Raw genomic sequence first — 17,176 nt, forward strand, 5'->3', positions numbered from 1 at the left:
TGAGACGAAATCATTTTTGATAATAATCGGTTCAGTATAAGATAATCGAATATGAATTTGAATTATGTGAAAAGAATATTACAATAGCATACAATGGTTGGCTTTTGTAATTTCTCTGGTAGTTTTATTTACTCTTATTGTAATATCATTAAACATGAATAGTGTTACCGTCATGTGATATTTTTCTCATGGTTCATCTACCTCTCATATCATTATTCAGATTTTGTCATATCAGACAAAGTATCAGGAAGGAAAAATCCCAAATCTCGTCATAAAGATCGAACTTAAAACTTTAAATAAAACAGGAAGCGTTACCCACCACTAACAAAAAAAATATATGGAGGACTATAAATTATTAACAAGAAAAATTATGTTAGTAAATACAAGTATATAAAATGGGTCCCATTTTATAAAGTTGATTTCGGCCGCCTGCTTTGTCGTCTCTCTCACAACCTCCAATCCATATACCATATGTCTCTCTTTCTCTTTCTCTCTCTATTTTACTCTCTCTATTTCTTCTTGGTTACTTTCCATTTTTCATTTTATATAAATACACATATCATATTCATGTGTCTCATCTTGTTGCAGAAAACACTCTGAAAATACTAGGAACTAAAGTTTTGGCCTTTTGGGGTTGTTTCTCAAGAATTATCTGCAGTGGTCAAACACTGGTCAAAGTGTGATCAAAAGAAGAAAATTAACCACAACAAAAATAGCTGAAGATTTAATTTCTATTTCCCATCATCATCATCATCATCATCAAGAAGAAATATTTGAAGAAAAATTTGCAGTGTTTGTAATTTTAATTGATGGCTGGAAGTAATGAAATCAATGCAAATGAAGCCAAGGTAATCTTTCTTCTTCTTTTTCTTTTCTTTTTGTCTATGATAACCAAAATTTTCTCATACGTGTATTTCTGCCCCTTTTTTTCTTTTGTTTGTCATGTTCCTCCCAAAATAGTTAATTTTTTTCTCTTGATTATTTATGTTTTTTGATAGACTTTTTGGGTAATTTTTATTTCATCCTTTGTTGACTAATTTGGTGCTAAAAATTCAATCTTTTGTTCTCCATGATTTCAATTTTGCAAGATATAATTTTTTTTTTCTTCTAATCTTTCTTTCTTTCTTTTCATCATTATAGTTTCCCTTTTTATTTTTTCATTTTTTTGGACCCATTTTTACCCTTTACTTGACTCATAATTTCAAGTTTTCATGTTAATCTTCATTTCTTAAAGCTTTCAAAACCTTCTACTTTTATATATATATATACTCGTATTTTATTACTAACCTTGTTTACATTTTTGTCATTTGACCAATCTTGTTTCTACACATTTTCCCTCAAAATTTCCCTTTTTCTTATATGATTTTTTTTTTTTTTTTTTTTATCATAAATAGTTTCCTTTTTTTTTTTACCATTTTTTTCCTTAAATTTTACATATCCATTTTACAGTTTTGTCATATGATCAAAATTATGTAAAGATATAAATCATATAGTTGTCAAAAATTTTAAATATATTTATTATTATTTTGTAGAAAGTGGTTCCACTACATACATGGATCTTGATATCAAACTTCAAGTTAGCATACAATATGCTCCGGCGACCAGACGGCACATTCAACCGTGAACTCGCCGAGTTTCTTGACCGGAAAGTTGTCGCAAACACAGTTCCGATTGATGGGGTTTACTCGTTTGACGTCGTTGACCGGTCAACAAGTCTTTTAAACCGTATTTACAGGTGTACATCGCCGGAAAATGAAACCTCCGGTACCGGAATCATAGAACTTGAAAAACCCTTAAGCACAACAGAAATAGTCCCGGTTATAATATTTTTCCACGGCGGCAGCTTCACACATTCATCAGCAAATAGTGCAATTTATGACACATTTTGCCGGAGACTCGCCGGACTAGTCAAAGGGGTTGTGGTTTCGGTCAACTACCGGCGGTCACCGGAGCACCGGTATCCATGTGCTTATGAAGATGGGTGGGAAGCTTTAAAATGGGTTCACTCTAGATCATGGTTATTAAGTGGTAAAGAGAAAAAAGTTCATGTTTATCTCGCCGGAGACAGCTCCGGCGGGAACATTGCCCATCATGTGGCCCACAGGGCCGCAGTTTCGGGTGTAGAAGTACTCGGGAATATACTTCTACACCCGTTGTTTGGTGGGGAAGAGAGGACAGAATCCGAAAAGAATTTGGATGGCAAATATTTTGTTAGATTGGTTGATAGAGATTGGTATTGGAGGGCATTTTTACCCGAAGGTGAAGATAGGGATCATCCGGCTTGTAATATATTTGGGCCTCGTGGGTCGGATCTATCCGGGGTTAAGTTTCCTAAGAGTCTTGTAGTTGTAGCCGGGCTCGATTTGGTTCAAGATTGGCAATTAGCTTATGTTGAAGGGTTGCAAAAATATGGGCAAGATGTGAAACTCTTGTTCTTGCAAAAGGCTACAATTGGATTCTATTTCTTGCCAAACAATGAGCATTTCTATACATTGATGGAGGAAATGAAGAACTTTGTGACTTCATAGATTCCACTTGGGAAAAGCGCGAAAAGCTCAAATTCGGGTTGAGTTGGGAGGAGGAGGATATACATAACAAAATCTTTTGACATTTTTACTACTAGTAGTAGTATTATTTTGCAAGTTTCTTGTAAGATCATGAGCCGAGACGCGATAGATGGTCTTAATTGTATTGTTGGGTTTAAAATTGGGATTTCATGGTAAGAAATCCCTTGCTAAATATGAAGGATTTCATGGTAAGAAATCCTAATAGGTTGTTTTTTGATGATTGTTAATGGAAGCTAACTTTGTCAAGCCCATGTAATATTACCGAGTATTATTTCATGTTATAATGATTTACTCTTGGTATATAAACATTTCTTTTGGCTTGTGAATATTTTTTTCCTTTTATTTTTAATAATGCAAATGTTAATAGTTGGTTCTTAAATAAGAAATTCATTATATACAAACCATGAGGTTTGAACTCAAACTTACACATAACTAAGTGGAATTGGCTTGTGAATTGATGTATATTTAGAAATGTTGTAACAATGAACAACTTTTATTTGATAAAAACAAGGGTCCATTTCAAAAGTGAGAATAGATGGATGGATGGATTGAATATGGGAGTTTGTAGTAATTTTGGAAGGATGGTTATGCAGGTGATGTTTGAGGGGGATGCAATGTGGTTGGTGGAGCATGGAGAATCAACAAGAAAGGAGAGGAAATGATTGGGGAATTGGGGACAAGTTTGAGGTTGGGAATATGATGTCTCTGTCTCTATCTTGATTTTACTTGGTTTAGCATTGTACTGTTTTTCAAGGGTTTTTGTTGGTAGTATTGCAAAACTTAAGGGAGTATAGTGAAAAATATTAGAAAAACCAGAATTAATAAGTTATCCATTTTTGTTATAAAAAATAAATAAATAAATTAGGGAACACAAAATATTATCCAATGAAAAATAAGTTCTCTAAATAATTCCATCCAAACTGATGTTACACGTATATTGTGGTCATATTGATCAGAAAAATTAAACAATTTTAGATGGCCGGTCGTTGGAAAATGAAAAATCCTTTTAATCAATCCTCATAAAAACTTTCATGATATATCCATTTGTTAACATATGTAATCTACTAATTTTCTTTCCTAATCTCACCCTTTGATTTTTCACATGTCACAATCTGAATGATTTTTAGGCTAAACAATTAGAAAGTTCAATCATTACCTTCTTTTTGATATCTTACTCCAAAATAGATGTAAAAAGAATAAAATTTATTCCAAGTGTGTTGGTTATTATTGCATAAACTACATCTTGTCGAGTAACTAGATGCAACTAATATGAACCCCGGGCGCAATATACATTCCCCCTACTCCATTTTTACATCTAATTGATTCACTTGTTCTAAATAAAATTGATAAGATACTTCTTTTTCTTCTTTATTGTTTTTACGACAGAATTATATTAAAATAAACACCACCAGAATACGTATTGATACTATTTTGGTTCCGATTGCATTTAGAAACAAAAGTTTCACTCCTTAGATGCAGCAAAAGAGAAGATCGGTCAGGATGACTTTTTTCGTCGACACAAAGACTCCGCTTCGAGTAGGAGCAACGTGAAGTATTCGGGTTCGACGGCGTGGATTTAAACTTCCGTAGAATTTTTGTAGACTGATGCATATGTGCATGTTTTTCTTTGTTTAGCTTCACTTTGGCTACTACGTATATATTTTACTTCTTCTCCAACTTAGCCGAAAGCAAAATTCTTGTCCGTTTATTGAAAAAGTTAATTGAATGGAAAGTTAAAAACTTAAAATAATGAAAATAAAAAAATACCATTGTATTCATATCATAGTAATAATTTTTTTTGGCTTTTAACTCAAAATTTGATAGGTAACAAACATTTGACATCTAGGCTTAAATGATACAATATATCTAATTAGAGATACGTGTAATAAATTCTATTATTGTCTTCCATTGTAGACTTTTTGATAAGTTGGGTGATTTTGAATGTTTTTTTCTATTGACTTTATGGCTTACAAGACACGTTGTATTGGATACACTAAATAATTGAAAAAGAATTTTTCAATTAGCTGTATACTTTGTTTCCATGGGCTTTGAATATGATTTCCACAAACGACAATATAGTAAAAGTCTTTGTCAAATTAATGAAACATTATTCCCCATTCAATTTTGTTTTTTTCTCCAACTTTCATTATTTTTAAGTTAACCTTTTCCTTTTTATTTGTACTTTTCTAATTATGTCGATACATTATATCTTTTCTTTTTAACTTTCTCAAAATCGAATTTCCCCCAATAATATGTTCTAAGTTACTCCGTATATTTTATCTCCCTTTTTATTAATACGTTTTTTAAAAATAACAAAGAGTTACATACTTTACTGAGATCTTAAATCTACAACCTTTTGTTTAACGTCTTTTCATATCTTTATTGAAATATATTTTATCACGACAGACAAAGAGAATTTTAGAATTTACTATATTAGACAATTCGTACAATTATTCGTGAAATCTAATGATCAATTATAGCTGTAATGTCTATCAATATTCTAAAGTATAATTAGTTTAAAAAAGATGGATATCTATTCTATTTATTATACTATGAAATGGTAAATTATATATATTCAATGATTTAGGTTGATTCAAGCCATGGAAATTTTTTTGTTTTGTAGTTGATTTGGTCGGTTGTTCGCCTTTCACACCATATGATTATATTCTTATTTAATATTTTTGCCTCTGATTTTTCGTTTTAGGTGATATTAAATAAATGCGTGATTTCGTAGGCAAAGATGAAATTCAACATAAATAAATTATGATACATTTGTCATCGTTGTCGGTGTTTTCAATTAATTCCTCATCCTTGCTTTGGACCATCTTATTTTAAAGGTTAAGGTGGTCCGATGATCGTCTTTAAGACACGTGCGTTTTCAATCGACATTATAATGTTGGTGCTTATAATGTGCTATGTAGGAGTATTCGACACGTAACCATTGTCGAATACTCCAACATAGCAATGATGTCGCGTCTCATGGTTGGTTCAAGTTTTGAGCCATTCAACCAACGGGGATGAATATGGTCATAGATGATTCAATAACTTTATATAGGTAGAAGCATTTATCTTTGGCTTGTTAGCTCGAATGATACCGTCCAGGGTTGTCGAACTTCTTTAACATTCTAAGTGGATGGTATGATAAGGTGAAGTCAACAAACTGAGTTTGGTCAGTATGTTTTTTACGTACGTGTCACCAACAACAAGAGTCTCAAACTCGTAGGATTTTAGCCTTTTTGGTAGTAACGTACCTAACTTGCCCAACAATATGGAATATGACTCTCATCTTAATATCTTATCTTAAAGAATACTTTAGATGGAAAACAAGCCCATTAGGGAAATGTCAATTCCAAAGACTTTTCACAATGACATAAATCAACCAGACTTTTTAACAATTATGAAACATAACATAGTGAGATATAATCTGTGCAATATACGCAAATGGTTCCCCTCTCAACAACATTGCATTCAATATTAAACATGTCTAACCAACTTAGACAACAATTGTTTGAGGTCAATTCCAAAATTGGCATTAAAAATGGATCAATTTCAAATGAGTACTTCTCCATTTAGATTGGGCTGCCCATTACCATTTTAAGGTTTTGATATTTTTGATATTGATATACTTTATGTATCTTTTAAACAAACTAAAATACCAGAATTTTTATAAAAATCTCTTTCAGTACTAACCCAACACGACAAGGTTTGAATACAAGAGTCTTATCTATCAAAAGTATCGTGGTGCATACGTTTCTAATTATGTTAATAGAAAGATGGCTTGTAATTTTCCATCATATATATTAAGATCCTTTCTAGGTATTCATGATTTCATATACTGAAATAGGACGAAATTAAAGTTTTTTTTTTTTATTAAAAACAATAATGGATAAATGGTTAACACTTTCACGCGAATGCGCTCATGCTAGTTTGGCTTATGGCAATGCCCTAAAAGGTTTGCTCTAATCTCCATGTGTTAAATGGATATAACATTGTTAAATCCCTTCACCACATTATGTGACAAGATTCAAACCTGAGACCTCATAAAAAAACCAAATACTGAATATGAAAGCTGTTGATAGTGCGAACTAGGCATATGCTTATATGCATCATATGATGTCGGGTTTCCTAAAATTAAAATATGTGCATATAAAATTTAGACATCCTTAATGCCTATCTAACTATTATATTTATTTTTAGAATTTTTGTTTCTTCTTGCACATCCGCCTATGTGTACAACTGTAAAAGTTAGAATAACACTTAATCGGTTGATCAAATGTAAGCCAATTCCCTTTTATTGAAAAATTAAAAATAAATTTAGAATTAGGATTAAGAATAATATATAGCTTCATCAACTATTAAACACTTAAAATAGTTAAAGCTTCGATAATTACATAATGCATCATGCATGTATTGCATGTTAATGGGCTTTATAAAGTTTGGATTTAACATAAGTTACGACTGGGCCTATAATCTAAAAGTTCGTACTAGTCCAGCTAGTAGTCCCGGTAAACAATGTATATGATTGGTTACTAATCTTTTATTATACTAAAACACGGTTGCTCTAATAACTTATTAACCAATCATATTTTTCAATTTCTTTAAATTTTTATTTTTGAATTTTGTTGACTTTTTATTATATAAATTAATAAATATTTAAACATATAATTATATATGTCAATAATGTCGACTCTAAGTCCCTAACTAAAGATAACTATTGCATTATTAATTATAAATTATGTTAAATCCAACTAAAGATAACTATTATATTGATTTCGGTAACCTAACGAAGGAAACAACACTTGAACCAATTTGCTTAATAACTCCGAGAGTAAATTTTGTACACTCCATACATTTAATTTAATAGTATAAATAAATAAATCCCATTAATTAAATAATATAAATCCCACTAAATAATATACTGTATTTATGAACGGTCGCAATATAGACCAGCAAAACGGGTTTTGCAATGGAACGAGATTGAAGATAACAAGACTAGGAAAATAAGTGATCGAGGTAGAAGTGATATCTGACAACAACATTGAATACAAAACTTTAACTCCTTATAATGAAGCTAATACCGTCATATTAAAGAATCCGTTAAGGTTTCATAAATGACAATTCCCACTGGTGCTTTCTTTTGCAATGACAATTAACAAAAGTCAAGAATTGTTATTATCGACTGTTGGTTTGTATTTACAACGTCCGGTTTTTCTCACACGAACAATTATATGTTGCAGTATCTCAAGTTAAGTCGAAAAGGGGCCTTAACATGTTGATCTGCGACAAAGATGGGAAAACATACAACACTACAACAAATGTCATATATAAATAAAGTCTTGCAAAAGATGAAAGAGAATATATGATTTTAATTAATATTCATTTATTACATTATTTTACTTTTTATTTCATAACATTCTTAGCATTTGAATTTAACAATTAGCTTTTATGTATTACTTCAACTTTGAAAATATAACCTTTTATGACTTAAATATATGAAAATCTAATATTGATATGTCGTAATTTCTGTGTCTAATGTTGGACACGGGTTTAAAATCTAGTATGAACTATGAAGTATCTTTATAAAATCAAGTATATAATCCTCGACTCTTAATTCTAATCTGACATTTTGATTATACAAGTATCATAATTATATAGGTTTTAAGTAAAATATAACAAGTATTAAAGTAAAAACAAATAAAATAATAGACTTTTATTAACTGAAAATCACTTTGCACACAAAAACAATCCTGCATCAATTTAACCATGATCAAAGGGTCAAAATCTTGTCATATTTGTTTTAATTTAATACTTTTTTAAAAATACCCAACCCGTATAACTAGGAAGATTTTTAAAAATATATATTATTTAAAAAGATTTATCGTTTCTTTTTTTTAAAATTACCACTTTACTATGTATTGTTGGCCTATTAGGGACAACTTACAGCTAGAGGGCTAGCATACTCTCTTAGAAAGATAAATATAACCACTTATGGCTTAATAATAATAACAATAATTCATACAATTGAATTTTTGCGAGAACTTGAATTCATAACTTCTTGTTCGACAGGTCAAACAATTCATAACTTCTTGTTCGATAGGTCAAACAAGTATATTTTTTTTATAATTTGTTTTTATTTAATTTCATCTTTCTAATAGTCCATAGTTTTATACATGGCAAAATGTGCTGGTCATTTAACATATCAGAACAAGCCAAATTTTAGCACTGATCGGACCAAAGTCCCTTTTATTTCCTTTTTATTTATTTATATTTATTTTTATCAAGGTCCAAATGAATAAAAAAAAAATACTTCTTCAACTAGTATCATGTCAGTATAATCAATGTTTTAAAACCGGTATTTTAATCATACCGGTGTGGAAATAATTTCCGGTATTATCAGAATCACCGGATATACTGGCCGGTACGACTATTTTAGTTTATTTTGTTACTGTTCTACAAAATTTGTTACAATTTAATGAAAATAGACAAAAACTAATTATAATTCACTCAAAATAATACCAAATAGATATTTCATAACAAAACTAACACTAAAGTATCATAAAAGAATATTTAAAAATTCTTTTTAAAAAAAATTAAAATACCGGAATGGTATTACCGAAAATATCGGGAATACGGAAATACCGACCGATATGAAATAGTGAAAATACCAGAAAAACACCGGGATTAAAATACCGGAGGATGCTCAAATACCGGTAATACCGGCCGGTATATACCGGTATTTAAAACATTGAGTATAATAATAACATTGTATATATATTAGGCGAACATTCTTCTCTAGCTTTTTCTCACTATATTCCAAGATTTTTAACTTCATCAGATTTTATTTTCTAGTAGTTAACAGACAAGTTAAAATGCATTTATAGTGTATATACGTTTCAAACCCTGTACTAGATCGTCATTGGGTACGGGCATTTTCAACTATCTTTGTTTTCTTTCGTTGACATTAGACTTTTCGTTCTATAATCAGGACGCTTGATGACGATTGACTTGGAATAATTGAGTTTTGATAAAAATCAATTTGTTCATTGGCTAGAGTTATAGTAAAATACTAATAATCACTATTATATTCTTGATGCCCAAATATAATAACAAATTAACAATTTGTCTCAACTTCAATCTTTTCCACCTTCATCTACATGGTGGCCTAGTGGGCTAAATTTCTTTTCTAGTGGTCCCTTGTTAACATTTGTCACTTTTGAAACCAATTTTTTTTTTTTTTTTTTAATGTAATGGACCCTTAATCCCAATTACCAAATAATATTTTATGGGTAGTAAAACCAATAAAACAATTACTCCCTTAATTTTTTAAATTTTAATTAGTTGAACCCCAAAATACCCTTGTTATTTATTCATTAGAAGAAATCTCAACTATTCATTTTTCTCAGTCAACTTGTTGATGATTTTTGACGCCACACTCTCGTCATCTTGACCTTAGAAATGGATGGTAGAGATTTGTTTTCTAGTTTTCACCATTTTTCTAGTTTTCAAATGATTAGAACCCTTATAATACTATATGACTATATATAATGAAAATGATAAAAACGAACTCTTCGTAGAAGAGTTGGCCACCAGTTGTCACTTTCTAGGAACAACATGGGTTCGAATCTTGCCAAAGGCAGAATTGAATTTAAGTGGTTGAATTACCTTGACACTATCTCTGTTGGGGGTTATGTGGGTACCAATTCCATAAATGAGATCAAATGGTTCTTATCAATCTACCGTTTAATGGAAATGATAAAATGGGTAGGTTATGAGATTTAGTGGTTCAAGAGGGAGGTGGGTGGGTCTCGAGGTTAGAGTTTAAATCCAGATGTTGACGTTTAACTAGTAACTTGGTGAAAACCAACAACTAACATTTACTGTTAAAATAAAGGAATAACTGCAGAAAATACAAAGCACCTTTCAACCAATTCACAAAAATAGCAGTGACCTTTAAAAGTTTTGTTTTTTAGAAATGAACTTTCATTTATTACCGGAAATAGCAACATTTGACACGTGGACAATGTGACGTGGACATTTTTTGTTTATGTGGCATTTTTAATGACGTTTCATTCTTTACAACACAGAAAATAGAAAGGACCTTTCAAACAATACGAAAATAGCAATGACCTTTAAAAGTTTACTTTTTAGCAATGAACTTTAGTTTATAGTCGGATTACTAGAACACCTCGTCAGTGTTGGATGTGGAGATAGTTTTTTCTTCGATTTCTTCAACTAACTTAGAAACCGTCGACAGTTTGTTCGAGTTCTTGAAAACCTCTGGACCTTCGCCATCTGGATCTATCTCATGTGCGGACAAACTCTTCTTAAACAAACCAAATCTGGCTTATGAAACTCTCGTCTCACCTGAATATCCGCAGGATCTCTCTCTGACGAAAACAAAGACGTTTTGACATCTAGTTTTAGAGATTTTAAAATTCGAGATAGACGAAGAAGATATAGATCTATGTCTCCTTTATGAACTTCATACACAACTTCTCAATGTTTGAAAATGGAAGAGACACAACAAAAATAAATGAAAAGAAGGTGAAATTAGCTTCAGAATATAATGACGAGAAAAAAAATACCTTGTCGGAACCGAAACTGAAACGAAGCCATTTTGGGGGGAAATGATATGACTGATAAAAATTAAATAGTAAATAAATAAAATATAATGTCACGTCATTAAAAAATGCCACGTAATCAAAAATGTCCGTATCACCATGTCCACGTGTTAAATGTTGCTATTTCCGGTAATAAATGAAAGTTCATTTCTAAATAACAAAACTTTTAAAGGTCACTAAAGGTGCTTTCTATTTTCTGCAGTTATCCCTAAAATAAATAAATAAATAAACTCTACCCATAGAGGCGGATTGTTGCAATCTTTCATGTTCTAGCTGTTGTGTAGTTTTAAGTGTTGTTGGCTCCAATAGTCCAATGTCTTTCAGTCTAGTTGGTTCACACCATCTGCATATCACTTTCATACAACCGGGTAAATTAACGCAGGAGGTTTTCCCTGTTTGGATACGCGGGGGTGTTTACCTAAGGAGGTTTTTAACCTGTGATCTCATGTATGAAAACAAAACGTCTGATCACTAAGCCACCTTGGTGATGATTTTTGACGCCTCACTCTCGTCATGTTTGATCACCTGATACAACATTTTCTCTTTTCAGACCAATTACTACATAGCCGACCCATTTCATTGAAAATATTTCAACTAACTGATTCTTTGATCATTCACGAAAATTGAACCATATTCTTGTAAACAGTATTATTAGCTTGTGTTAGTCAGGTCAAAGAAGTTCATGAAGTCTTTCTTCTACATCTCATACCACTTATTAGTCATATCCTAAATTTTTAAATTTCTCAATGCCATCACTTTCCTTCTTCCAACCATTTTCCTAAATGTCAAGTAGTACGTAGTTTATAATAAAACCATGATTTATTTTTTATTCAAAACTTAAACTAATGCCCATAAAATAACAATCTTGATGTAACAATTATATTAGATCTAACCTATCCCCATCTTCATCTTTCTTATTCTTATATCACAAATTTTCAAATAATTTTGCCTAACTTAATGGACAGATTGGTTAAGGCAGATGTGAAAGAGGTGAACCTAGTCTTTACCAGAGGCCAGAAATGTTGTACAACTTTCGTGTTAACGAATTTGATGCATACTATGCCAGTTGCGGTTTCTCTAAACACTACAAACCCAACGGTCCTCTCATTTACCCAATCTTTCTCAATAATCCCTCCTCTTGCTACTGCGTCTTTTACGTTGATATTATCTAAACCGTCTGATCATCCTCCAATATCTACCCCACCAGACAACGTTCTGGTTCGTTCATCCATGCTGCCCACTGGAAAAGCGAATCAGGATGATCTAAAACGTATATTTTCTAGACCCGGGCCACATATTTTTAAAGATGTAACCGTCCCTATATCTTTTGTTGGGCCTCATGTAATTGAATTCTTGACTTCTTCTTCACTTTCCAAGACCCTTGAAATCGCGTTTATTTTGTCAAATGCGATTTCATGGTGTGATGAATCTCAGCTGTCTAGTTTGTTGAGGCCTGCAGCTATGAGTGGAAACAGTTATGTTGTTTCGTCTTTGCTTGATTCTGGTGCTACTGTAAATAAAATTGATCCTGATAGTGAATCTGTACTCTCTTTGGCTATTAAATCTGGAGATATTGATACTGTTCGGATTTTGGTTGAATCAAGTTATGTGGTTGATCATGAAAATGACCTGTTGTTGCACGCTGCAGCTTCTATGAACCGGGTGGATATAATGGAAGTTTTGTGCATGGGCTATTTAGATCTAGATATGAATTCAGTTGACTCTAAAGGTCAAACACCTCTTCATGTGGCTGCAACTCATGGTTATGTTGAAGTACTCGAGTTCTTGATTACATTAGGATGTGACCCTGATTTAGCCGATCAAAATGGCTGGACTGCAATCCATTGTGCTTCTGCCAAAGGGCATATAGAAGCCGTTGAGTGCCTGCTAAATTCGTGCAAGTATGCAAAATATGCAGTAAATAAGGAAGGAAAATCTGCCTATTCTCTAGCAGTTGAGAACGGGCATACAGGTTTATACGATATGTTATATTTGAGTGATGTTCTGCATACATTTGCAAGAAAAGGGGACGTGGAAGAAATGAAAAAGTGTTTAGCAGAAGGTGCGAAAGTGAATGGAAAGGATCAAAATGGTTGGACACCTCTGCATAGAGCTGCGTTTAAGGGTCATATTGATTGTGTCAAGCTTTTGCTAAATCATGGTGCGCGGGTTGATCTGGTGGATGGTAGTGGCTACACGGCTCTGCATCGTGCAGTAGATGCAGGGAATGCACAGGTCGCGATGGTACTAATAGGTCATGGTGCAAAAGCAAATATGAAGTCTTTTGTGGTTCCTTTTGAGTTTGATTCGGTTAAGAAGTACTCTCCTGTTGCAACTCCTATTCGTCACAAGACACAAAGAGCATAGATTTTACACAAATGTATGATCCATGTATAGTTTAGAGTTATGTCACGTATAATTTTACATGGTTAGTGAAATAGATTATCGTCCATAATCAATAGGACCGTTTGGACCTTTTTTTTTTCCAATGAACTTGTATATTGCAAACCGCAAAGTCATATTGGTTACGAAAAATCTTGCAGTATCAGTTTAATTGTTTGGAGGCCCAACTTATTGGAGTCTGTTTGGTATTTTATTTTTTTCGCACAAACGATTATTTTGGAGTTGTGATCAACCTATAAAACTAGTTACTTTTTGCATAAACAATTATTGAAAAATGAAAGCGACTCCGGGAGGGGACAGATGCGCTCGTTGAAGGCATAGATAATATCATCCATCTGCTTATCATCACCAGCGGTAGCAGCAGCACCTGTAGTAGCCAGAAAAGTAGTAATCGGGTGGAATAATGGGGCTGTTGGGGTCAGACGGTGGTGAGACCTTAACCACTCTTCAGGAGCAACAGTATGACCATAGGGAGCATTCTCTCCGTCTTGCCCGGACCAATCTTCATCGAAAATCTTTGACATCTTGGGCCTTAATCCCCGTTAGAAACATCAATTTCCTTCACTCCCATTCACTCGGATCCACATCGTCCAGACTATACCCCTTAGCCATCGCCATGTTCCTTAACTTACCACCATCTTCATTCCTCACGGACCGTCCATTCCCATATCGCCTTTAATTGGATCTATCTTGATCTTCTAGGGTTTCTTTTCCATTTAATTTGCGATCTCCATCGAATTGGGATTTTTATAGATTATTTCATTATTATGCCTATAGATGTCACGGGTGGTTCCCCTTGTTTCTTCCATCCTACTTAAAAATATCAACCAAATTTTTTTGATTAATTTACCTTTTCTAAGTTCTTTTTTATTTCTTTTAGTATACATAACTTTTATATTAGATAAAAACTAAATATGTGGTTTTCATGTACATAAAAAATCACTTGCATATAAATTTTTAAATATCTTTTTTGTATAATAAAAAGTAGATTAGATCTTTCATGTCTTTTATGGATTAAAATGTGAAAGATATAAAACCTGACAAATATATATTCGTATTCTCTTTACATTATATATGTCACTTGAATATGTATTTGTAAGTATATTGATTATGAATTTATGATGGTATATTAACACTTCATAAAATTACATAGACGGGTAGCTTTTTCACATGCTTCAACATGTATGTGATGATATAATTGTCAAAAGTAGTAAGGAATAAATTCTTTATTTAGTCAATTTACAAAAAAAGTTATAGAAAGTAAAATAGGGCTAATTGATTTGTAAAGTGATGTTTGGAATGTTTGTAATCTTTAGTCGTTATGTGACTTATGTGTATCCCAAGTTCCCAACCCTTCATTTGTAATGGCCGTAAATAAATCACTAAAATTTGGACAAAAAAGAATGAGAAAATTGAGCTATAGTACGTCTTTTTGAACCACTATATGTCTATGTTTAGCTTTTTGCAGCAATTAAACAATCTTTGTCATGAATATGCAAACAAAAAGAGGATAGAAAATAAGCAACTTGCGTTCCCACGATTTTGCTCAAAGTTATTCATTCATGTAGAGTATAGTGTGTCAATTACACTAAAAATGCATACACAAATCAATAGCCTAAATTTCCAAACCTTAAGCCCATTATAGAACATATGGGGTCTATAACTTTGGGTCCAAACCGATGGCTTAGTACTGTGGCACATTTGACCTATACCTTATTTTACCCTAAGAGATAAAACATAACCAAAATCGATGTGTTCATTTAGTCATATAAGATGTTTTAATGGAGTCTGTCTGAAAGCTTGATCACTAAGGGCTACTTGTGATTTGCAAAGTTAAATGATGATATATTTTTGCGAAGTTCAAAATATCTCAATGAAAAATTACAGATGGGTTGGTGTAGCATGAATTCATGTATTTAGACATAAATAAAGAAAATAGAGCCACATATCAAATGAGTCCACTTTCAAAGCTGTTCTTCAGTTAATAATAACATACAAAATTTAATCTTCTATGCCTTGAGTGAAAGTTTGAAGTTCAACCCAATCATGAATATGTTTAATATAGCACTATTATGTTGCAATTCTCGTAAACAAAGTTTATACATTTAAAGTGAGATTTGTTGATTCATATCAATTCTCAAATAATGGGGGGGGGGGGGGGGGGGGGGGGGGGGGGGCAGATAATGGGGCTGTTGGGGTTAGAAGGGTCTAGTCGATACTTGCTCCAAAAATCTTCCTTGGGCGCAGCTGGTGTGTCGTCTTTAATAGGATGACACCTTAACCACTCTTCAGGATCAATAGTATGACCATAGGGAGCATTCTCACTGTCTTCAACAGTAGGCCCGGACCAGTCTTGATCGTCTGGAGGGTGATAATCTTCGAGGTCTTGGACCGTAATCCCCCATAGACGCATCAATCCCTTCAATTCAATCTTATCCAATTCGTCCAGACTATACCCCTTATCTATCGCCATGTTCTTTAGCACTATCTTCTTTCCAAACGGACCGTCCATTCCCATATCGCCTTTCATTGTCTCTATCTTGATCTTCTAGGGTTTCTGTTTCCTTCCTTCCTTTGATTATAATTCCGATTTGTGATCTCCATCGAATTCGGGATTTTTATACATTACGCCTATGCTGCCTTTTGGAATAATTACACGGATGCCCCCTCATATTTTCCCCCGATTTCATACTTCATCCTTGGTTTTTGACCACTTGAAAAATATTGACCAAAGTTTTCGATTAATTAACCTTTTCTAAGTCTTTTCATTTGTTTTTTTTTCTTTTCGTATATATAACTTTTACATTATATGTGTCAGTTTAATATGCCGAGTATAGCGAGTCAATTCGATCCACTAAAAAAAGCATACACAAAAGTTCAAAAGGTACTAGGTTCGAATTTCAAAAATTGGGTTGGGGAGGGAGGGAGTAGAATTAACATGCTTACTCTGGTACAATATTCAGGAACATTTTTTATGCCAATATTCCCAAATTTATCTATGACCATTCTTATCTTGCAAGAACACAAATTGCAGTTAGAGGTTCTACCAAACAAACTTCAAAATCCAATATTGAATAACAATATATAAACTAAAATGTCATCAAGATCACTAAATGTGGCCAAATAGGCAGGCCGAGCAATAGGTGGAAATGGGCCAGGTGAGTTTGTGCCTACCCAAAATACTTCTAGATAATCGTTCCAAACATGAATACCAAATTTATTATAACTTCACTACTTTTTTAATTTAGTCATATAAGAGATTTCTATGTAGTTAAAATACAATGACCCGTTTCCTTTTCAACTACCTTACTTTACCCGTCAGAGATAAAACATAACCGAAATCAATGTGTTCACTTATAAATGGGTCAAAAACTTCAGGTTATAGACTTATAGCCCTTCAAAAACTGTCGTGAGGCCATTTTTGGTTTTTTACCCAATTTGTCAGCTGACCCGTTTCTGTAAATTTTATAAATCGACTAATTTCCATAAGCTAATATCACTTGAAAACACCCTAAATCTACAAATTACTTTCAAATAACAATTTAATCACTTCCGCAAAGCTAAATATTCCAAATTAGACTACCA

At 32.6% G+C, this 17,176-nt stretch overlaps 2 protein-coding genes across 2 annotated transcripts; both read left to right on the forward strand.

Moving 5' to 3' along the window:
* The first annotated feature begins 513 nt into the window (after window positions 1–513).
* On the forward strand, window positions 514–2,895 carry LOC122581253 (gibberellin receptor GID1B-like). The gene is made up of 2 exons (XM_043753437.1): window positions 514–848; window positions 1,533–2,895. The coding sequence occupies exons 1-2, from the start codon at window positions 810–812 to the stop codon at window positions 2,526–2,528; spliced, it is 1,035 nt and encodes a 344-aa protein (XP_043609372.1). The 5' UTR covers window positions 514–809; the 3' UTR covers window positions 2,529–2,895.
* Window positions 2,896–12,047: 9,152 nt separating this feature from the next.
* LOC122582956 (protein VAPYRIN-LIKE-like) lies at window positions 12,048–13,758 on the forward strand. Its single transcript, XM_043755391.1, has one exon. The coding sequence runs from the start codon at window positions 12,146–12,148 to the stop codon at window positions 13,553–13,555; it is 1,410 nt and encodes a 469-aa protein (XP_043611326.1). The 5' UTR covers window positions 12,048–12,145; the 3' UTR covers window positions 13,556–13,758.
* Window positions 13,759–17,176: the final 3,418 nt, after the last annotated feature.

Source organism: Erigeron canadensis, chromosome 9, assembly GCF_010389155.1.
Source record: "Erigeron canadensis isolate Cc75 chromosome 9, C_canadensis_v1, whole genome shotgun sequence".
Classification (NCBI taxonomy): domain Eukaryota; kingdom Viridiplantae; phylum Streptophyta; class Magnoliopsida; order Asterales; family Asteraceae; genus Erigeron; species Erigeron canadensis.

Coding starts and splice junctions, on each gene's coding strand:
- LOC122581253 (XM_043753437.1), top strand. CDS start 810: ATGGCTGGAAGTAATGAAATCAATGCAAATGAAGCCAAG. Junction 849..1,532: donor TCAATGCAAATGAAGCCAAG/GTAATCTTTCTT, acceptor ATTATTTTGTAG/AAAGTGGTTCCACTACATAC.
- LOC122582956 (XM_043755391.1), top strand. CDS start 12,146: ATGGACAGATTGGTTAAGGCAGATGTGAAAGAGGTGAACCTAGTCTTT.